Source organism: Podarcis muralis, chromosome 4, assembly GCF_964188315.1.
Source record: "Podarcis muralis chromosome 4, rPodMur119.hap1.1, whole genome shotgun sequence".
NCBI lineage: Eukaryota > Metazoa > Chordata > Lepidosauria > Squamata > Lacertidae > Podarcis > Podarcis muralis.
Genome location: NC_135658.1, coordinates 27093982 through 27118541, shown reverse-complemented (window position 1 = coordinate 27118541; position 24560 = coordinate 27093982). Strand labels below are relative to the sequence as shown.

Genomic DNA, 24560 nt, shown 5'->3' with positions numbered 1-24560 from the left:
TCATATGTTTGGAAACCTTTCAGCACTACTCAGAAGTGTCTCCTATTGTACTGAGTGGAGCTTACTCCCAGGTTAGAGGGCATGGGATTGTAGCCTGAACATACTCGCAGGAAAGTAAACCCAATGAGATTTCCTTTCAGGTAGGCATGTTTAGGATCCAGTATTGTTTATGGCATCCGATTTTACTGCTGAATGAGGAAGGAAGTGTGGGATGTGAAACACAAGAGTAGTCAAGTACAACATTCCTAGAGTGAACACTTGGGGAGGAATGTTTGTCCAGCCAGCAGGTAAACTTCCTGTTTCCTTCTGAGCTGTGACAGACTTCCTCTGCATGTGACTAGAGGTGGGCATGGCCTCACCTGTGCAGGTAACGACAAAAGCACAGGGCAGGGTCTCCATCTCTCTCTTTTTACTACATGCATCAAAGAAGCAACATTTGCTTAGCCAAAGATGCCCTCTTGGCTTCTAGCCAAGAGAGGACAGAGGGACAGTCTCCTTATGAAATAGTTTCCAGGTGTATGTTACTTTTCTAAGCTAAGTCTGCCTTCTGGGATCCGATTGTGAACAGAATGTGAGTAAACTCTTTTTATACTTTTATAGAAGACTGTGTCTTATCTTTTATGAGGGAATAAGGGGAAATACCAGAACAGTTATTACAGAGGCTTTAGCGAGCCTGAGCAAACGCATCCGCTGCAAGTTTAAAAAGGAGAATATTACTCTGCGAAATTGTGAACTTGTTTACACAAGTTGGAAAGGCTATAATCAAGCAATATATCCTCTCCTGCATCCCTGAACATTCCCACAGGAAGGGCCTCAACTAGGCATTCATGCATCTGTGTTGCATGCAGAAGATTTCAGGTTCAGTCCCTGGGCATCTCCAGGAAAGGCTGGCTTGAATAATATAGATGGGCCAATATTCTAAATCACTTGAAAGCACCTTTCTATGTACAGACACTGTTAGCGCTGCAATCCCGTAACAGTTATTGCAGGCTGCTGGACTGAAAAAAATATCTTGCCACATTTCCAACCATCTTTCCTCCAGTGAGCCCCACACTCCAGTCCCCAAACATGTGTCGTGTCTTCCTTGTTTACCAGGGACTGATATTCCCAATTCCATTCTAATGCAAGGAGTCTAAAGGATGTCCTTATACTTACACCTACATAATTTCCCCCCAATGTCTGAATATTTATTAATATAGAATAATCTCTTAAATATCCAATTTTCAAAAACATTTTAAACAAGCACGTTAAAAAAAGGCTTCTTAATTGAGATTGCTTTTTTAAAAAATGAAAAGAAACAAGACACTAAAGATTTGAAGGGGGAAATACTCATGTTTTCCTCCCCTCTTTCCTTAGGTCATGGGGCAGGGAACCTTTGACTCCAGATCCCAAGAGCTCCGGCCAGTATGACCAAATGGTCAGGGATTTTGGGAGTTGTAGCAACACCTGGAGGATCCCCTGGTCCCCACACCTGAGAGTTCCCTTCTTTTCGCGCCTGCCCCCGCCCAGGGATGCTGCAGTCTACAGCAGGTCCCCTGGAGATGTTGTGGACTACAACTCCCATCATCCCTTTGGTGGGAATGTTGGTGATACAGGCTAGCGCTGATGGGAGTTGCAGTCCACATCTAGAGGGCATCAAATTGAGTTAGGGCTCACAGTCCAGAACATCTCAAAGGCATCAGGGTGGCTAGAGTTGATGGGAGTTGTAGTCCACAGTGACACCTTGAGGGCACCATGTTGTCCCTTCGGACGAGATGGGACCAGAGACCTCTGAGGGCTTATCTTGTGGGACGGCGGTGACAGACGTCCAAGACAGGTTGCCAGATCTGCTCCTCCTGCGTTTCCCGCAGGCTCCGGAGCCTGGGCTTCCTTCACCGTGCGTCCTGCTGCCGCCTGGGCGAGGCGTCGGGGCTGGAGGGGAGCAGTTCCACCGGGAGCAAGCTGGGCGCCGAGCGCTCCTCTTCGCCCTGCTCTTTCCCGGCCAGTTCCCCCGACGACACGGCGCAGTCTTGCTCGGGCTCCTGGCTGCTCCCTCCTCCACCGGCGCCTCGCTTCTTGTCCTCCTCCTTCTTCCACTTCATCCGCCGGTTCTGGAACCAGATCTTGATGTGCCTCTCGGTCAAGTTCAGCAGGACGGCCAGCTCCACCCGGCGAGGCCGCGAGATGTACTTGTTGAAGAGGAACTCCTTCTCCAGCTCCAGCAGCTGCGCCCGCGTGTAGGCGGTCCTCGTGCGCTTATTCTCCTCCTGCTCCACCACGAAAGAGCCGCCTAGAAAGAGGAACAGATCAATGAGAATCGACCCAGAGGGAGGCACCGCGAGGAGGGCGTTGCCGTGGGTGGCTCGTGAGGACTAGAACCTTGAGGAGGCGACGACCTGGTTCTAACTTTTCTTCTAAGCCAGGGTTTCCCAAACTTGGGACTCCAACTGTTTTGGGACTACAACTCCCATCATCCCTAGCTAGCAGGACCAGTGGTCAGGGATGGTGGGAATTATAGTCCTAAAACAACTGGAGACCCAAGTTTGGGAAACACTTTTACCAAGCACAGAACAGAGTTAAAAAGGCGATAGATCCAAATTCCTCGTGGCCCTCTATCTTCGGGAAGGCGGTTTTCTTTGTTTTATAAATCCAAGGAAACCAAAACCAGCTGTTCCTAGGATAGCAAGGAAATGTCTAGCAACCTGATCTGTGTTGATGTGGTTGAGATTCCTGCACCGCACGGGGTCAGACTAGATGACCCTCGGGTCCTTCCAACTCTATAATTCTGTGCGTAACTCAGGTAACCATTTGGATCATAATGCATCTCACACAACAGCCATCGTGGCTCTAAACAAAATTTCAGCAGAAACAAGTCTTAGAGCAGTCCTAGACTCGGCCATGCAGAGTTGTCAGCAGGTGAAAGACGCTTCATTCGGTTATTTGTCTGCCTTCTAACCAATTATGCGTTCCAGTAATCACCACCGCCGCCACCATCATTATCACCACCTGCCTTTCCTCCAAGGAGCCCAAGTCACACGACAAAATATATGAAGCTGCCATTACTGTAAGTCTGACCGCTGGCCCAGCAAAAACTGCGGGATAGCTTAGTTGGTAGACCATGAGACTTCTTAATCTCAGGGTCTGTGTTGGAGCCTCACATTGGGCGAAGAGATTCTGCATGAGCGCAAGGGTTTGGACTATATGATCTACGTGGCCCCTTCCAACACAACAACTCTATGATTCAAAACTTAGGCTTTCCAGGGTTCCAGACAAAGCAAACACTCCTACCTCTGAGCTATGGTTTTTGCTCTAAATCAGGGTTTCTCAAACTTGTGTCCCTAGCTGTTTTTGGACTACATTTCCCATCATCCTTGACCACTGGTCCTGTAAGCTAGGGATGATGGGAGTTGTAGTCCCAAAACAGCTGGAGACAAAAGTTTGGGAAACCCTGCTCTAAATAAAGCCTATCGTTAAAACTTCAGTCTAGATGCATGAAATAAACAAGGAAGCGTGAAATAAATCTAATGAACAGAAGGCTCCTTTTCTCATATGCACCTGCCCAAACATTGATGCGGATGCTCTTCTGAAACTGCCTTCCTTACTGGGAACCCGAGGTCGTCCTTGATCCAGACCCCCAGGCTATGGACCTGCCTTCCCCTTCCAATGCAATCTGCCCGGACTCTTAAATAAGAGTTTTGCTGACAGGTAAGACCTTGATTCCACCGCCAACAACACCCAACCTTTGAGAGGAATGGTTTTTCGCGCATGCTGTACTTCGGTCGTTTTAAAGCGGTTTGTTGCGGATTTTAATTGTGTAACAATATTCTAACCTGTCTGGGAGTGTTTTAATTGTCATGCTTTGCTGTGGCATGTTACCTAAAATGTCGAATAAATAAACCGATAGAAATGCCATTTAAAATATTGTTTGTTTCGTTTTCTGTTTCAGTAAAACCATAGATAGGGTTCTCTCTCTGTTTTATGTTAAAGCACTCCTTCGGTCCTTAAAATTCGCCTCCACCAAGCACAAACGTGACCGACAACGTTTGAAGCACCCCGAACCGAAACTGAATAAAACTAGGAAGGAGCCAGCAAGAATTCTGAATATGGAAGACCAGAAAGGGATTAGCAACTTGAACTATACTGGAAAGAAATGGGAATATACCGGTTGGTCTTTGGAGAAGGGCCGTAGCTAAGGCGTAAGGTCCGACGTTCAGTTCCTAGTATCTGCATGTTAGGGCTGAGAGAGAGACTCCTGTCCGGAACCCTGGAGAGTCGCTGCCAGTCAGTGTGGACAATACTCAGCTAGCTGGACCAAGGAATTGGCTCAGTAGAAGGCAGCTTCTTACTGAGGTGGCCATCTAGGGCGTTCAGAAAGCCTGGTGTCTCCAGGACTCACCAAACCACAAATGCTATTAAATTATCATACACGAAAATTCTGTCGTAATGCAACAGTTCATATATATATATATATATATATATATATATATATATATATATGAATTCATATATATATATGAATTCGTCCTCTCTCTCCCTCTCTCTCCTCTCCAGCCTTTGAGTAGAAAAACTTAACATTCTTCGAAAAATCTGGAAGTTATAAAAAAGGGGAAATATAAAATTCTCGCAATACTCTAATACTCTCCACGGCAGAGACGGCCCTATGACATCTTAACGATGTAAACGCCTCAGTGACTCATAAAGTTGTCCATTTTGCTTTGGGTTCCAAAAAGATCAGAAAGAAGACAGCAGAAAATATAGCAGTGAACTGTAAGGGAGTCGCAGAGATCTAAATAGAGACCATTATTTGTGGCACGACTCTCCTTTTGCTTGTATTTATTTTTGATTCAGACTTGTCATGGCCAATGGCTAGTACAATAAAGTTCTTTGGATTGGATTGGAATATTCTAATGCAACTTTGTCATGTCAAGCCATATTACGCATAAAGATTCACCTGTCATTTATATACACTCTGAAGAGAAGGAATTAAGTTTCTTCTTCGCATCATAATGTTTCATTTCCAATCAGAAGGCTTTCGTTTCCAATCAGAAGAATTGGATACCGCTGTGAAATTCAAGCTAAATTGGAAACCCGTCTCCCAAAAGAACCAAAACGTTTTGCACAAGGGCCCACAACAATGTACATTCAAAGCACATTTAAATCGCACACACACAAAAACCTTCGAACTATAGTTTGCTCAGGGCGCTGATAACTGTAGCTGCGTGAGGGGTGAACTACAATTCCCAGGATTCTTTGTGGAAAGGAAATGTCAGCAGCTGGTCCATTAGGGCAAGTGGGACATCACCCCATCAACCCCAACCCAGCCCCCACCTGTCTGCCTTCTTACCTGCAACCAGTCTTTGGAGAGGTTCGGGGGGCACTACCTGTCCGCTTCCTTTTTCTTAGTCTCAGTATCCCTCTTGTAAAACTCAACCGGAATTAAAACGGAGATAAACCTAGAAAGTGTTGGCTCTGCCTTTCACTGGCTTGGGCTCTGCCTACAGTTTGGGCTGGCTGCTTTCTGCCCACAGCACAATACAACCCATCAGCTACACCAAGATTCAGGTTGTCTGAATCGTCTCTAACACTCGTAGAGCAAATTGGAGATGGGGTCGTTTGCGAGCAAAGAAAGCCCAGGAGTTGAAAAATAACTGTTGGGGCTGCAAAAATTGAATTAAGTACTCAAGGGCTGTAATACTGATGTCTGGGATAATCCCCACTGAACACAGCAGGTGTTACTCCTGGTGAAATGCGCATAGGATTGCGCAGTGAGACGCAAACTTGGAACGGCCCATTTTTTAAACTAAGAGTTAAGCAGCCTGCGCATTTGCGTCCATCTGTGCTGTACTACTAAAAAGTAACTTTCAATATACTTGTAAATTTGTCTCGTGTGGGCGGGTGGGTGCTAAACCTTTCTGAACGTCAACTCTTCGCCTCCTTTTTAAAATTACAGCCGAAAATCATCACAGTAAATAAAACCAAATCAATACCAAAGTCGTGAACAGATCGGGTCCCTAAGATGTGTTTTTGTCTTGTTAAGAAATTCGTGGGGCGCCCGTGAGATGATGCAGCTGAGGACCTTCAAGAATTCGCTGTTCTCACTACCGAGAACATCGAACGCACTATTTCCCTACTTGACAGAGGTCTGGAGTAATTTTTGCTGCAGCTAGATTTCTAGGTCCTTCCAAGATTTGGGGAGCGGGTTCTTCCTAAGGAAGGTATTTCCAGTTTCTAAAGCAACCCACACTGAAATCACCAGCCGTCAATTTATTCAGCCATCCAGTTAATTAATTATATTTATCAAACCTCTCAGAGGAGGACAAGTTTTCCAGATAACTATACAATAAAGCCAATATAAATACCGCACAGAAAAAACTATAAGCGAAAACAAATCGGATTCTGATTTTGACATTTCAACTCTAATCGCTAGTAAATACTATTTTTACTGCTATGTTTAGAAAATCTGGAGAGTTATGCCCCCCCCCGCCCCCAAGTTCCTATCAATGAAATTCGTGGGACATAAAAAGGTATGCTTGTGTTCACTGAAATCAATGAAATTTAAGAATGCCCAGTTTTTCATTGTTTTGTCATAGGATAATTCCACACACATTCCCGTTGTCATCTTTCAGGCATATTGGAAAATTACTTCGCAACACAGGGGGAAAAAACTATGAATAACCCGCAATTTCCTCTCCCATATCAACTAATAATATTAGCAGAGCTTTTACGTTACCTAAACAAATCAATAAACTTTAAGCCACTTCCCAACATTGGAACTGGATGAGGATTACAGCCTAAGTAACATTGATTTCGTCCTTAGTCTAACCGATTAATTGATCCCAGCATTTCTCCAGTTCTTTAGCTTCACAGTTCGGGTGTGCAGTTTATTAATTTTAAGAGATTAATTGTTCATATAGCCGTGGAAATAGACCATCACCTCAAAACTTGTTTGGAAATTTTTTTCTTGGCTGGGATGGAGAGTGGGATTCCATGGGATTTTGCTATCGTTAAACTGGATTTCTTGTATATAAATCGGTTGCCAACCTAATCCACTTTACCCTGGCAAAAAGTCTCATTGATCTTACGGTGGTGGTAGTTCGCAAGAAACGTTTTGATCTCCCTATTCTCGGATTTTTTAAAACAGCTGAACAGTGCGCCGAGGTACACGCACGCAAAGCAAATTGGATTTGATTGACTGTTGATCTATTGAATCCTGATATATAATAAACCCAATCTTTTTAACTCTTAAAATAATTTAATACCGATCGATTGGCTTAGGATAGGGCTCCACGATTCTAAGATTTTGTGCACATACTTGGGATTAAGCCCCCACTTCACCTAAGTCTCCTAATGTTATACGTATTGTGGGAATCGCTTTCAACAGAGGCTGTTCACCCAAAGTTGTGCACTTATAAGGCTGCACTCCAACAGGAGCGTTAAAGAGCATGCCCGGCACCGAACTTGCTGGGATTTCCTTCCGAGTAAACATGCAAAGGTTATTAGGTTCTGCGTATAAGAGCCACCAGGATCGGGCTGCGCGTCGCAACAGGGAAATTAAGCCCATGCGTTAAGGCTGCACAATATTACGCTTAAGTGGGGGTAAGATCCATTTAACAGACATTTATTTCCTGCTTAACTTTCGTAGGATCTGACTTTTCATCTCCTCCCACAATGCACGAAATTTCTAAAGTGCTTCAGTTCGGCCAGATCCTGCCCTAAGACGGTGCTTATGGTAACATTAGGCTTCTAAATTTGGCCTCCGAGACAATAGGTAGGAATATTCCGCTTACCTTCTAAGATCCGCAAGAACCGAAGGCGGACTCGGATGTTGTTTCTGGAGAAAACAAGCTTACCATCCAATTGTAAACCTGGCTACTCAGAAGTAAGCTCCATAGAACTCAAGATCACAGGACTGTTTCCTAAACTCATTTGTATGATATCAAATTCTGTTAAAACCAGTGGTGTGTGTTTTTTCTTTAAATCCAAATTATATATATTAGCATCCTATTTGCTTATCTGTAGTTAAATTGTTGTAAGGTCTAAGAACAGATAAAACAACATGGCAAAGCTCTCCCTCCCCGCCCAAGATCGATTGGACTTTTTGCCAGAGTAGGGTGTCCAGGATTGGACTGATAGCCAATCTAATTTGTAAGAAATCCAGTTCGACTTGATCTTGAAAGAGCGGGCAAGCATGTATGAGCTTGTACCCATCCTCTCAGGGCAACCCCATACCCAATGTGGAACCGAAGTGAGGAGGACGGTAATTCCCTTCTACGTGTAATGGAAATTGATATCCTGTTTGAAAGTCATCAGACGTGAAAACTCGTATATTATTTTAATATGCCGTTTGGCCCCTTTCTTTAGGCAAGCGTCATTGTCTTCAGGCAAGCGTCAGTTCAGCCAAAAGACTATCTATTTCAATGGAACGTCGATACTAACTTTTGCTGATCCAACTGCCCATAACGATACAAATTGCAAAAGCATTTTGTTGGAAAATACTCAAATTCTCCCTCCAAATATCCCTGAAAGCTGAAAACAGAATTTCAAAAAGACTCAGGTTTTTGTGAGCTTTTTCATTTCAGCTCCAATTGGGGCCGCTAATCCTGCAATTCAATGCACATTTCCTCCGAAGTAAGTCCCACTGTGTTCAGTGGGGACTTGCTGCGAAGTAAATGTGTTTAAGATTGCCGCATAATGTAGTGGACACCAGGAGGATCCATCAGCAGCGAATCTTAATTTTAGGCGTTTCTTATGGGGAACCCTGCTTGCTCCTGGTTTACTATCGTTCAAACGTATCTTGCGTTATTTCCGAGGCTGATAGTCTTAACTACCTTGACATTCTTCTCGGCCATCCTGTTTCAGTTTGCACCAGAAAATGCTCCATACCTCTGGCTTTTCCTTCCATTGCTTTAGTTCAGGGTTTCCCAAACTTGGTTGTCCAGCTGTTTTTGGACTGCAACTCCCATCATCCCTAGCTTGCAGGTCAGGGATGATGGGAATTGTAGTCCAAAACAGCTGGAGACAGAATTTTGGGATACCCTGCTTTAGTTGATGAATGAATTGCATCATTTACGTTGCTTTGGATGGGAACTGTGCATCTCCTTTGGTTCCCCTACATATCATGCATGAGCAAAGCTGGAGGCAGGTCCTTGGTCTGAAATGTTCTAAAACCACAGAGGATAGCAATGCACAAATTCTTAGCTTTGCGTGTATTCTTTTAACAGTTCTATTCCTCGCACAGACACACACACAAAGCTGCCACTTTGAACAGACAAAGGTAAAACTTTTCATGCTGTGGAGATAAATGCTGGAAAAGCTGCGGCTGATTAATCACGTCTTCTACCCACCCTCGGATACGTCTTCCTTATTCCCCAGTTCCCTTCTGTCAATCACTATGTCTCCCCCACTTTGATACCTTTTGGGAGTGCGCAACATGTTGTTGTTGAAAGCTTTGTCTTATGACTTACTGACATGTTTGTTACCTTTCTTGTTGTATATGCACATCAGCTCAAGAAATCACAGAATCATGGAGTGGGATATCAGGGGTCATCTAGTTCAGCCTTTACCAGCCTAGTGGACTGCAGATGTCTTGGATTACAACTCCCAGCAGTTTCTGATACTCTCCAAAAACGTCTGGAGATGACCAGGTTGGTGAAGAATGGTCACATGCAGACCATACATCTAAAGCTCATTCAAAGCACATAGCTCCCCCTACCCAAATAATAATAATACTGGGAACTCAAGTTTATGCCTCTCACAGCTATACTTCCAGGCAACCTTAAACCAGGATTCTTTAGGAGTTGCCCTTTAAGTAGCTCTAGTCGAACCCCCAGCTCAATGCAGGACCTGCAATTCAGAACTGGCACCTGAGTTGCCATCACAACATATGCAATATACTAGGACTTTTAAAAGAAAATCACACCCCAACGCTAAATCCACCAATCTCTGGTACTTTTAGATTTATGAACACTTTAGTCCCTTGATTTTAAATACTTTAGGTAGAAATCAGTCCCATTATTTTCTTGAAGATGTTTTCAGTTAAGCAAGGATCAGACTCTTGGTCCAGAAAAAGAAAAAGAAAGCAAACCAAGATGGGGTTACAATTTTAGGAACTCTGATACGATGGTTGGAAAGCACCTAAACAGTCCTGCAGGCAAAAAGCACAGGATCTTCAGAGGATATTGTCAAACACTAAATTATACTATATGTAAATATGTGAGTGACTAAACAGCCATAAATGAATCTGTTATGCCATTCACTTATTTACCTATAATATTTACTCTCTTTATTTGCAGTCAATATATCATTATGTAATATTTATTAGGAAGCATGAAATAAATTGGATAGAATGTTTGCCTCAATTAACCATTCAGTTCTGTTTATGTCTGCTCAGAAGGATCACTGAGATTATTATTATTATTATTATCATCATTATTATTATTAGTATACCACTCTATACTTGTAGGTCTCAGGATGGTTCACAAGATAAAATCACAATATAAAAACCACAAAATACATAATCAAAACAACAACAACCCAATAACCCCCTCTTCCCCAGAACAAGTCTTATTTAACTCAGTTGGACTTGTTTTTGAGTAGAGATGCATAGGATGAGGAATTTATAGATTTTGAAAAGGGAAGGCATACTGCGTTTTTAGATGTGCAATATGGATGATACCCAATCATATCGTTCATTGATTGCAATGAGTCTGTTCTGAGTATGACATATGCTGCATATCACCTTATACATCTCAGTAGGGACCATCTTGGAAGAGGTATAATCAGGGATATTTTGTCTAGGAAAATGCTTGTCATATGTGGTTTTTGTAAATGAAATAATTTACTTTACTTTTTTTAAAAAAAGCAAAAAGGCATTATTATTTTAATTTGGGATATTATCCCAGTTGATTTTAAAAGGCTGCAGTCTGCTAAGCAAACTTATTTGTGAGCAGGCCCTATCAAACTCAGTGGGACTTCCTTATCAGGATTGCACCCTTAAGTCTGAAGGAAGCCCTACATATTTCCTGTCTTAACCATGTTGTCTGAATAATTTAATGTGTATACCTGAAAAATCAGTATTTTGGTTCTTGGATGAGGGCATTAATGAATTGCTCACACCACTTTATGGGTTGACTTCTGTCATTAATAAATGTGCAGAACTCTGAGTTGTTGTTTTTTTAAAAAACGGATTGCACTATACAACTTGTTTTCATTTATAAAGTATCTCCAGATCCAGTGAAAGTAAAGCAATTTTTCAATCCAGTAAAAAGTAGCTGGGCTGGCTCTGAAATGAATATTCAGCAATGGCTTCCAATGAGTCCAGTTTTGCCACTCAGGTTTTGAATGGAAAAAATATAACTTTAGAATTCAAATTTATGTTTGAAATGTGATGTTTGGGCCTTTGAATTCGTGCTTATTGGCAATTCCTTAATTTTTTGTATGGGTGTCCTTTGTCAGCCATCAAATGTGAACCTCAACTGCAGCCAAATCATCAAATGTTGTCAAATGAGAAATGGTTACTGCATTCCAAAAAGGAGCAAATATAAAATATTTTATATTTGGTCAACACCCAGATTGTATTCAATGTTAACAATTCCAGGATAGAATTTTCTTAGGCACATACATTTCAGCTTTAACAGGACTACTGAAAACAAAAAGAATGGTTTCTATTGTATACGAAATATACCGTGAAACACCTCCTACTTTGAAATAACATCTACCTTGTAGGCTGGTTGGTGTGTCAGCTTTACTGTGAGACATATGGATTATATTGCTTCATCTTAGTTTTTAGCCGCCCTCAAGACCTTGAGTTGGATTCAAAGAACCATGTGGCAAGATTCTCATGCCCAAGGGAGATCTGAAGCTCACGTTTCTCCTCCAAAAAGCAATCCCCCATGCTGTGTGACAAATGTATTGAAAATGAGGAAAAATGGAAAAGCACTTTTTGATATGATATGGACTGCAGTACAAAGGGGAATTATCCAGAATCTTCTTGTGCTTGGACAAGTCAGTATGTGCACCTGATGTGCGTCTTTGGGTCCTGCCCTTGGTGGAAAAGGGGAGATATAATTGCTTTAAAATAATATTATGAGAGAGGCAGATATAGGTACACACACGTTCCCCCACACACAGACACACAAAATTATATCCACGTTAAATGCATAGGGCACATCTAGCGTCTAGCACGTCTCACTGAGCAAAAATACTGTGTTTGTGTCTTTACGCATTATCTTACGCTGACTACACATTACATGCTTAAAACACAACTAGTCCGTTCCTTTTCTCAATTTGGATGGAAGCTGGTTTGGAGGAAAATGCATCAAAACGCAGTATTTCCCAAGGAACAACAGGAGAGATATGATTTGTGGCTAACACTGTTCATACGCACCGCTTCCCGCGGTGGGAGCGCGCTTCACTCGGAGTAAACAGGACTGTGTGTGCACACCGCCTTAGCAATGCGCAATGGTTGGAACGAGCTCTGGACTGATCCCAGCTGAAGGCCGTTTAGGCTGCAATCCTAGCCCCACTTACCTTGGAATTCGATGGGACTTACTTCTAAGTAGACATGGTTAAGTCTGCACCCAGGTTTTCTACGCTGTTTTCAGTGGCATTTCGAGCGAAAACTCAACGTGCAAATGCTTGAAACGGGTTGGAGCTCCATAGATTTCGAGGGCAATTGCTGCCAGAAAACGTCCCTCTGATTCAGCCTAACATAGCGACAACTCTGTTAGATCCCCTCACACACATCCCAGACTTTTAGCCGGTGGGAAGGGTAGATCACAAATCGTTCTTTCCCATTAGGAATCTCTTGAGGATAAAGTTGTGTAATTAAGTATATACCGTCTAAAGAAACTGCAGAATTACGCGCATACCGGGTGCGGAGCACTAGGGAAGATCTCGTATTTTCTTTTCATGAGGAGTGTCTAAAAAGGAAAAGTTAAGGACTTCGGGCCCACCCGATTGTCTCCGAGTTAGTGTTACTGTTTGGGGGATAAAACAGACAGCCTTTTGTTCCCGGCGCTGTTTAGATGGAGAGAGTGCTTGCTTCGAAGTAAGTGAACATGGGCTTGCAGCCTTAATTCAGAACCTCCTTTGAAAAGTCTTCAATCTATTTTACAGAGGTGGTAAATCCTATTGAAATCGAGGAGACTTGGTCCCGAGGAAGAATCTATTGGATTGCAGCCCTACGCAACAAATCTGTACGCACTTACCTGGAGATCTGCCCCATTGAACTCAATGACGCTTACTTCTGTGTAAACATGAATAGGATTGCATTATAAGAGTCTTGACCCGTTGACTCAAGCCTAGGTGGTCAGGCTTGGGCTTCAACTCCGGAGAACGTACTTGGCTCAGACTCCGGATTATTTTATTAGGCTCATGCTAAATTACCATGTTTCCCCAACCTACTATTCATTTCTCCAGAGGGAACGGGAGAGAGGGAGGAGGATCAAGAAGTTGTAGTTTTCTTTGCCGTGGTGATCAAGGAAGGGCAGTTGGGGGAACAAGCTGTGTCTGGCTGCACAATGTTATCGGCCCTGCGCCTTGCGCGCTCCAGGTCACGCCTTTCTGCAAATATTGCATTAAGGGCTTTGTTCCACCAGATAGCAGACATGGGGGCAGGGGGATCCCTATAAAGTTCTTAAGAGGGGCAACAAATAGACTTTCTCTTGTGGCCACTGACCAGATCATGTCGCTGGAAAACAGCGAAAGTGGGGGGATGGGTAGCGAAAGAGAGAAAGGCTCGAAGCTTACAAAACGGATAGATCCGTAAATATTGACATCGTTCCAATTTGTAAACCCGTGTGAAATCAATGCGAAGAGTGGAATTAAAAATCGTAGAAATAGAATGAGATGTAATAAGAGAGGCTTGTGGTTCCCTTCAGGAACAACAGAATTATTGAGGCATAAGCTCTCGCTGAGGAGGGTTCATTTCATTAGATGTATGAAACGTATTATATTTGGAGAAGTGGGGAGACTGAGAGAAAATTATACACGCGTGCACGCGCGCATCTGACAAAATGAGCCTAAGAACAGATCGCAACAAAACATCTATTTGTGCCATAAGACTCTTATAGTACGACCCTATGCAGGTTTACTCAGAAATAAGCTGAGCTCAAGGGGGCTTACTCCTAGGAAAGTGTGTATAGGGCTGCCGCCTAAGGCATCTCTGAAAATCTGGAATTGAGAAGTAGACAAGGCCCGGCGGTTGGCAACAGCAAGGACACACAATAATTCTGTAAGAACATCCGCAGAGCTCTGATGGATCAGACTGGAGGCTCACTCTGTTCGCGCAGCGGCCAGCCAGGTGTCCATGGGAAGCCCGCGAGCAAAGGCCCCAGGAGCGATTCCCAGCAGCTGGCATTCAGAGACACATTGCCTCAGACGTAGAGGAAGCTTGTATAGTGGCTCAAAACAACACTTTTGTTTTGGGAATCAGGGAGTTGTTACAATCGAATTTGATGTACGAGTTTATGGATGCGTTAACTCAGAAGCAAGCCCCATGCCGGTCAACAGGCATTCCCATTTAATTGTACTGGGCTGCAACTTTGTAGGGGTTTACATAGATCCTAAGGCAATATAAATGGGAGAGGGGGACCTCGTAGTTTTAAATGATATTTATTTCAAAGTAAGGGGGTTCTTAGGGCTTATGCCTTAATGGTTGTATGTAGTTAATGGCAATGGTGCAGGGATCTCTTCTAATGAGAAAAGACTAAGAACGCCTGTGATTTCCACTAGAAGCCGTGGGCTCTTTCCCAAATAAACTCGTTTAAGAGCGAGGTGCCAGAATATATATTATATATTATTTATATTATTTATTATTTATTTATTCATTCAGTGTGCGTACGGCTCAAGATAACCCAGCTAGACACAATTCAAAGCTGCGGATGGGACTGATCCCTCCACATCAAAAGCAGCCATGGCATCTCTGAGGTAAGATGAAGGGTGGCCACCTGGATCCATAGGTTGTCTAAGGAAGGCGCCTTCCCGCTGTCAGATCTCCCTTTCTGGATTCCTATCAACGTGTACACTTTAAATATAGACGCACGGGGTTTTTTTTTGTATCATACTAAAATACTGACATGCTTTACAGCGGGCGGGGACATTTCTTTTGTACCACATTTTATTGTTAAGAGTTCCGTGGAAACAACTGGACCTTACTTTCAAATCAATAAGTTTAGATTCAGAGTGTGACTCCTGAATCTCTTCTAATCGCCTTTGGAAGTACATTCCGTATGAAGATCGATCATGGACATTGGAAATAAAACCCACTGGATTCAGTGGAAGTCACTGAATAGAGGATTGGAGCTTTAAACTATGCTGAATTTGTTCCAAAACGCGTGCGTAGAACTGGTGCCCAAAAAGCGTCATTTGTTAGGGTGCAATGGGGCAGGCGGGCCCTACGCACTTCACGCAGAGCAAGTTGCGCTTCAGGAGTCTTTGGGCAGCGCGAACCAGCTGGGGCTCTGGAGCCCGATCCTGAAGCCAGTTAAGACTGACGCCAAAATTAACAGCGCAAGGTTACGCCTGACAGCTAGGAAGCAAGGCCCATTGTGTTCAACGGAGCTTAATCCCTAGTAAATGTGCTAATGATACCAATCCCTGTAAAAATCAATATGATTTAGTTCCATATCGATACGCATAAATTGCTGGCATCCCCTCTCATCGGTTTCGGTATAAGGCCCCGTCCACAACAAACCGTCTAAATACGGTTCGGTCCTGTCGGCGACACTGAGAATAAATCGGTTTAAACTGCAATCTCTATTTGCACTTTCCTGGGAATAGGCGCCAGACTAATACCTCCGACTAAAAGTGCAGAGGATTACACTGTAAAGGAAACAATTTCGCCACCAACAAGAGTCTAATCCTCAGCGCATTACTGCAAAAGTTCCACGGACGTCAGTGGGGCTCGCTTACTACTGGAGTGCAGAATCAGTTTCCACTTGGCTTAAGTCAAGAGGCAACAGCTGAACGGTTCGGTGGATTGCCTTTCCAGGGTTCCGCTTGCAAATCTTTATGGAAATGGTTTCTGGCAATTTATCGCTCCCAATTCTCTGTTTCCATATTAGGTAGCTTTGCTCTCCGTGAAGGTAACTAGGCTAAGTGGAGGAAATTAGTTGGCACGCTCTGGTTTAGATCCTGTTATAACTGGAGCAAAGCCGGGCCAGAAAACCCCCTCCTGCATAAAAATGCAAGATCTCCGACCTGCCCAAAGTCAGTGAAACCAAGGCATTTGGAATCGAAATGATTTAAATGGAAAATAATTTCCCCTTTACATTTCTTCTTTCTCTCCTTTTTGGAGAACACGTAGAAATGTTTATCAAAACAAGTTTTCTAAAATGATTACTAGACTACTTTAAATCCAGACATAGTTCGTGGATGTCTTAGCGGGGTTAAAGTGGAGTAAGATTACTGATTTCTCCACCTGTCCCAAGAGAATCTGAACATAAAATAAAAAAACCGAATCTATTTTAAATTTTGCTGAAATGTTGTACTCAGTTCCCAAGAACCAGTAAGGACTTGATTAAGACTGAGGCAAAACCCCCGCCAAGTATGTCGTAATAATAAGACAAAAGTAAGTTTCACGGACTTAATAATATGTCTTAATAATAAGACATATTCTTGCCAATTTTTCCAGGAGCTCTGTGAGCAAAAACGAGAAACTGTCTCATGAAGGGCGAATACTTTTGAAGAGCTAGTCTGGGGAGACACTTTTGCGGACTGCAAGCGAAGGGAGCTGAATTTGACGCACAGTGGTCATAGTGCGAGGTGACTCGCATCTTTGGATCTAACTTTTAGCTCCCAAATATGTTGGTTTTCAAAACAGTAGCAAACCTAGCATCGGTTTGGATAAGGTCAGCTTTAAGTTCTTACTCTCAACTGATCAGCTGATTCAGTGTTTGCCTTCTTTGCTGTGTAGGATTATGGCATTACAGAAATATTTTTTTGCCCCAATATTAATTGCCTAATAAATTATTGTTGGTAGACTGCTGTGTAGTTCTAAGGCATCACACGCTGTAGTAAGATTTTCTATTGTAGCAGGACCAGGTTAATGGGGCACCTTTGCTGTTGTTTTACAAGTGGCCTTAATCTTAATGATACTCTACTTGAGTCTGGGATTCCTTTAATCCTATATATAATTGCCTGCTCAAAAGGAAGCCCATTTGAATCCAACAAAACTGTTTCCCAGACAGGGCTGGCCAAAGACATTTTGGCATCTGAGATGGACCCCAAAATGGCGCCTCCTTTCACACCAGGGAAGAAGAGGCAAGGGAAGATCTACATCAGGAACAAGTGGGGAAGAAAGGTTGACATTGGGACCTGCTGCCCTGTGGATCCTGCCGCCTGAGGCGGTTGCCTCACCTTGCCTCATGTGTAGGCCGGCCCTGTTTCCAGGTAAACATATAATACAGGATTGTAGTCTTAGTTCTCTCCCTTTCTTGGTTGCTTCCTAATTACATCAGAAAAGTGCAACCAGGGATCCAGCATAATGGTTTCTTTAAAGGCTGGCCATAGGCAAAATATACTGAAATGAAAACGCATGAAGAAGAAGAAGAAGATCACATACAGATTGATAGAGGCTGTACAAATCTAAATCTCTCCCTGGATTCCCAAGACTGGGTCTGTTGTCATTAAAGTGACCCCCAGTTCCAGTCAGGAAATGGAAGACCGTCAACATCCAGAAGCATTGCTGCATTAAGGCTGAGTAATCACCGTGCTTTTAAAGCACACACAGTCGCAATCCTGGGAACTGTAGTTTATCTACAGAGCTACAATTCCCAGCACTCTTAACAGCCTAGAGTTTTCAGGGTTCTGTGAGGGAAGCCATGTGTTTTATATGTTTGATGTGCAGCAGTAACTCCCAAAATTTTTGTGGCACCTTCAAGACTCACAGATTTATTGTGAAAGTTTGTTGTTAGTCCTTAGGGTGTCCCAAGACTCTCTGAAGATTTAACAACCAGAAGAGGAAATGTTTCCTGCCTGCCATGGGGAGGGATGTAGAACCCTCAGCTTGGTTATTATTATTATTGGCTATTATTATTATTAATTCCCCAGCCACTCTGGGCGGCTTCCAGCACTTAAAAACACAATAAAACGCACATTTTATTTCAGTGGCACCTCTTTACCAAGTGTGATTGCAGTCTTTTGCACGCTCCCCTTTGGAAGAAGCCCCATAAGCCAAATGGGGCTTTCTTTCCCGCCTGACCACCCTATAGGGTTGTGTTGCGAATGCATTTATGGGATCAAGTTATTTCAAAGGTGGTGCTGGCCGTCGTTATCACCATCCTTCGCCCCCACCCTTGCCCAAGAGAGACTGGAAGAAGCCCATTTCTCCGGCTTGGCAGTCAGGCATAGAGCCGTGCACACGTTGAAAGCATAACCCCGACCGAGACGCCGCGTCTTGCTTCAGCATGGACCGAGAGAGAAGGAGAGAGGCCAGAAGAAGAGAGGGGAAGGCGTCTTACCCGTGCCAGCCCACTGTCCCTTCCAGGCGTGGGATTTGGTGGATTTCATCCAGGGGAATGGCAAGTGCACTCTGGGCTCTCCTAGCACCCCAGAGTCCGCCCCATCTGCAAAGGGGAGCGCTTCCTGGTGCGAGTGAGGCAGTTGAGAGTGGTGGTGCTGGTGGTGAGGGTGGTGATGGAGATGTGAAATGCCTGGGTCGTCGGTGATGGGGGGCACCTCGTAGGGGGAAATGTCCGGCGGGCTGCCTTGCTCCAAGGCCCCCAAAACACTCGGGTACGGGGGCTGCTGCTGCTGCTGCTGCGGTTGGGGCTGCCTACCCATGTACAGGCACGCGGGGGGGCTCTGGCTATAATCCTGCGGCTGGGATCTCTGAAAGGCGCACGGCTCCTTGAAGAGCTGGCTGGAGGCGTAAAACTGGTCCTCGCTGTTCATGGCTGGAGGAGCCACCGGGGCGAGCCGCGCACAGGCCAGGGCTGCGCTGCGAAGCCTTTGACAGGTGCGACTCACCTGCGCCCGCGGCTGATGAGCCCCGAGGACCAGGACATCTCGGGGAGCTTTCCCATTGGCTCTCCGGCAGGCGCGTGAGCCCGCCTGGCTGCCCCCATTGGGCGGAGCCTTCCCAATAAGAATCCGCGCTTGCTGAAGCTTAGACCATGGGAGTTTCACTTTCTTGAGGTGTGTGAGTGTGCGCGCAACGTGGTGATAGTAGCAATTGTAGTAACAGCAACAGCAACGTCCCCTCCCCAATAAACTTCACTGTATTCGCAAGACATTCACCTCCTGGTTGTGCTATAATTGCAGCTGGCTTGGAACAGCAGCCGGCCCCCCCGGAAAAATGGAAACAGTAACTGAACCAAGAGTGTCCTTGAACATGTACAAAGAGCTTTCCTTCCTGGATAGCTAAAACCATATTTTGGATTAGAAACAGGAATGTTTCAGATCGGAGGCATGAGTTTTAGTCTCTGAATTTCATAGTCTTCATAGCGCGGGCGCTCTTTAGATGGGGTGTATTCATTAATTTCAAAATGTGGCAAGCCAGCTTTCTCAGTTGTGGGGGGCGCCTCTTTCTTATTCTGCGGAGTGGAGCGCTGTACTTTTGCCCCTAGAGTCCTGCCCAGACAGCACTGCACCAGAACCTTTCAGGTAGTTACGAACTTCCTCTGAAAGAAAGAAAGAAAGAAAGAAAGAAAGAAAGAAAGAAAGAAAGAAAGAAAGAAAGAGAGAGAGAGAGAGAGAGAGAGAGAGAGAGAGAGAGAGAGAGAGAGAAAGCAAGCCTGAATATATAGGTGTGCGCGCGCGAGTATCAATTATGCAGCCAAGCCTTTTCTCCTCCGCCCGATCCGCGGGCCGTTTTCTGTGCCCAACAAGTTACTGCTGGTTCCTAGTTTAAAACGAATTTCCTGTGCTGGTTGCCGGGGCGCAAAGTGCAGCGTGGCTCTACGCTGCTTTGGCTGGAAGATGACCGTAAGTGGTATTAAATTCACTGGATTGCAGAAATCCAGGCTCCATGTTTTCCTGACTTTTTTTATTTTTATTTAAATATAAATTATGTTAAAAACCTTTCTCACCCTCCCTTCATTGCAAATGCAATTCCAGAGCGGGTTACAAATGGAAACGAATCCGGATCTACCATCCTGGCTTGCGTGGGTATATGAGTGAAAGAAAAAGGGCCGTTGTCTCTTGCCACGGCCACATCACTTATTGCGTACACCACATCCCGTTGAAGCTGTGTGCTGAGTGCTTCCCGGACGCCTTTTGCGTTGCAAGCTGACGAGTCCACACACTGCGCTGGGCAGAGTCCAGTGGAGCCGTTTCGAAGGGCTGGCCTTTAACAGCTCGCCTGCTGTGTGGTCAAGAAAGCACCTGGGAGAGTGTTGGGGGGGGGAAGGAGGGAGGGCTTAAAGGTGTGGGGGACCGTCCTCCACGTCGTGGAGAACAGGGCAGGTGGCCAGGCCCCGCTTTCCCGCACGTTTGTTTAAGCTCAATCAACAAGTGTCCAGGATTGTTGGATTTTTTAAACCTCCAACCTGGGAAACCTGTCGACCTGGGTGAATTCTATCAGCCAGAGATTAGAAAAGGCCACCAGTCGCTTATCAACTTTCTCAGTTCCTGCAGCAAGGAGGCTCAGCGTGCAAACAGAAAAGAAACACTTCCTAAAACTCTTCATGCTCCCAGCCCTCCTCCAATTCCTTGCTTACATGCTTAACAAATATTTGCATATTTATTGTTGTTGTTGCTATATACAGCAGCTTGCTGTCCTCTTGGATAACATTAAAGGATCCAAAATTGATTTCATTTATTATATTATTTTGGAGGAGGGTGGTCATTCGGACTGTCCAGTCTCCAGCCCCAAAATGTGTTGCCCTTGGGTTAACCTCTCTTATTTATTGTTATTTATTATTATTATTATGATTGGTTTAATAGTAAATCAGTTTGTGTGTCTCAGTAGAGATTTCTGCCTTGGCTCAGTCTCCCCTCTGCAATCATATGCATAGTTACTGAGGGGGGTAACCTCTGTATTGTGCATAGGACTGGGCTGTACGCTGCCTGAAAAGGAAGTGTTTTCTCTCAGCCTCATCACTTCCTTTCTGGCAACTGCAAAATGGGTATAACAACCCTGGCCTAGTTTACAGGCTGCTTACAGGATCACAGTGGTGTCATTTGTGCAGCACTCTGAACATTCAAACAAAGGAAAACCCTGGTACTTACATAATAAGGGGATAATTCAGCCAATATTTAGCATTTTAAAACCCGGTGGATTTCAATGGCAAAGTTAAGCACATGGTTAAATCTTTCATAAAATACTAAATGTGCTTAATTTTTGGCTAGATTGTGCCCTGAGTATTATTACTACTAGAGTGCCTAATAATAATATATCGACCAAAAGGTGATTTGAGCCCTACCTACAGGATTTTAGTATAAAAACACAATGCAATAAATATGAAAGCAAGAATGAAGGTCAGATTTTAATCTGATTTTAGGTGTGTGTTTTTTAATGTCTGGAAAATTTTCACTGTGGGATAGAAATCTTTGAAACAAACAACTCAAAACAGCAGAATTTGTCTGAGTGTGAAAACAGATGGAAGTTGAGAGTCTTCCCGTAAAAGTAGGCCTATATCCTTGGGATTAAAAACCCACCAGATCCATTTTGCTGGGCAGAAGCTTCCTTTGGGAACCCATTTGGGCTGATTTACCCCACATTAAGATGCTTTGAAGAAACAGCCTCTTTAATTTACTGCTTCCATACAAATAATGAGAGCTTGTTCTTGGAATAGGACACTTTTGGGGAGGGGGAGAGCCGTGGTCCCTGGGGTCCCACCCCCACCTGACCCATCCAGCTCTGCCTACCTTCAATTCCCCCTGGCGCAGGGCGAGGATTTTCAAATTCAGTCTCAACCTTGTTTTCCTTAACTTGCCCTCAATTTCCCTGTAGTGACTTTGAGTACAAGCATGGATGGCGTTTTTCTTAAAGGGGCATGTGCCTAGTGCATATACTCTACTAGGGCAGAAGATGGACCCATGTCTACTGGTAGATCAGAGAACGATTTGCAGTAGATCAGAAAGAGTTTCTAATTCCCTGTTGTTTAACAACAGCATCTGCAGAAATGCACACTCATCCCGAATTAGGCACTTAGAATCAACAATCTGCAGCAACTTAGATATTGATTTGTACTTCTGTTATGTAAGCCATCCCAGTATAGCCATAGCTCATGGAACACAGTAGGCAACTGGTTCCACCTCTTGAGCCACTATTTGGCATCTGGTTCCAGGCGGTGGTCCACTAGAGGAAAGAAAAGAGTAGACTCCACTTATCTGAACTCTGCTCTAAGGGATGGTTTGGAAGTATTATTCACCCTACGTGCCGGGCATAGAAAGGCTTTGCTCAAAGCCACAGTACCTGGGGAAAGTAAGATCTGAAAAATATGTAGTGGTTTTGCACCTGTGTTTTCATGCCCATAGCAGTGGTGGCACTGGCATGCTTCCTCTGTGCAATGCACTCAGGGGAACTGCAGAACACAACAGGGAACCTTCCAACTTTCCCTTTCCCCATATACACCATCACCACTGGAAAGGAGCTTTCTCACAGCCTGATGCTGCGTGCAAGGTGAATCGACTGTAAACTGCTGCTCTGCTACATATCAACATGTAAAGGTATCATCACCTGGACAGGGAGATGTGCAAGAAATAGTGGCACATTTGTGCCTACTCAGACCCATCTCATGGACCCTTGCCTATGTCTGAGTACACACAAATGTGCCACTATTTATTGTGCACAAATCTCTCTGTCCAGGTGCTATCTTTGCACAGGTATCTATGAGGTGTGTGTTCTTTCTCAGGTGAAAAAGCCACCTGGCAGAGAGAGAGAGAGAGAGAGAGAGAATGCACAACAGGGTAAAGATTTGACCGATAGGTTACTTCTCCCCCACCACCCACCACCATCCATGTGCTGTAGGATCTGTGAATGAGCTCATTGTATAATGGATGTGGTGGTGCATCTAGATTGAGAACCATTGATTAGCCCAGGGCTAGTTTGGTAGCCTGAAAGAGGTTGACCCCTGGAGATGAGTAATCTGCTCCTTCTCAGCTGGGACTGGTTGACTTGGCGACGCGGCTATGAGGGGGCGGAAAGCTGCCCAAAGGACAAAGATCATTTCCCTTCCCTGGTCTCTCGCTTGCTTGCGCACTCTCGCTCATGCACTACTCATATTGACTTTGCACTCTTTGCCTAATTGCAGCTTTCCCTCGAAAATTAAACCCATCTCGTTGCTTCACGGGTTCCTACATTGCATCTGGTTTCTTCTGGCACCCAGAAGAAGAGAAATGAAGGGAGTAACTTTGGCCAAACTGAAGAACCTAGGAGGAAATACACATAGGGGCGGGAGAGAGAAAGCAATGAGCAGATTGCTCTTCTCCCACACCTCTCCTCTCATACAGTCCCTTTTATTTGTTATTCTGCACCTGGCCAATGATCCTTAAGTTCTCCCACTGTTCAAAGCACAGTTCACACACTCATGCCACATCACTTGATGACTCAACACTTCTGCCATTTACCAATGGTGTGAACAGATGCTGCTGAAATGCTTTGGCCTGAAGTTCTATCCTAGTTTGGCTGGCAATGGGCCGCTCACCCAGTAGAGGCCGATCCCCATTGGGACTGGCAATGGGGAAGGCTGGGAGGTCAATAGTAGGTGGAGCAAGACCTCACTTGCCCCAAAGCATGCTTTATAAACATACCGGTAGTGGGGGTTGGAGGAGACTGTCCAGCTCCATAATATAATTGCATATATGTATTGTTGTTGTTGTTTTTTAGTCGTTTAGTCGTGTCCAACTCTTCATGGCCCCATGGACCAGAGTATGCCAGGCACTCCTGTCTTCCACTGCCTCCCACAGTTTGGTCAAACTCATGTTGGTAGCTTCGAGAACACTGTCCAACCATCTCGTCCTCTGTTGTCCCCTTCTCCTTGTGCCCTCCATCTTTCCCAACATCAGGGTCTTTTCCAGGGAGCCTTCTCTTCTCATGAGGTGGCCAAAGTATTAGAGCCTCAGCTTCAGGATCTGTCCTTCCAGTGAGCACTCAGGGCTGATTTCCTTAAGAATGGACAGGTTTGATCTTCTTGCAGTCCATGGGACTCTCAAGAGTCTCCTCCAGCACCATAATTCAAAAGCATCAATTCTTCGGCAATCAGCCTTCTTTATGGTCCAGCTCTCACTTCCATACATCACTACTGGGAAAACCATAGCTTTAACTATACGGACCTTTGTCAGCAAGGTGATTTCTCTTCTTTTTAAGATGCTGTCTAGGTTTGTCATTGCTTTTGTCCCAAGAAGCAGGCGTCTTTTAATTTCGTGACTGCTGTCACATTCTGCAATGATCATGGAACCCAAGAAAGTAAAATCTCTCACTGCCTCCATTTCTTCCCCTTCTATTTGCCAGGAGGTGATGGGCCCAGTGGCCATGATCTTCGTTTTTTTGATGTTGAGCTTCAGACCATATTTTGCGCTCTTCTCTTTCACCCTCAATAAAAGGTTCTTTAATTCCTCCTCACTTTCTGCCATCAAGGCTGTGTCATCTGCATATCTGATATTGTTGATATTTCTTCCGACAATCTTAATTCCGG

General features: G+C 44.4%; 1 protein-coding gene across 1 annotated transcript; it reads right to left on the bottom strand.

The window, feature by feature from the left end:
- Positions 1–592: 592 nt before the first annotated feature.
- Positions 593–18938, bottom strand: PDX1 (pancreatic and duodenal homeobox 1). Its single transcript, XM_028726394.2, has 2 exons — positions 18441–18938; positions 593–2269 (listed from the first exon to the last, which is right to left on the bottom strand). Exons 1-2 carry the CDS (start codon positions 18871–18873, stop codon positions 1872–1874), a joined length of 831 nt encoding a protein of 276 aa, XP_028582227.2. The 5' UTR covers positions 18874–18938; the 3' UTR covers positions 593–1871.
- Between the last annotated feature and the right edge of the window lie 5622 nt (positions 18939–24560).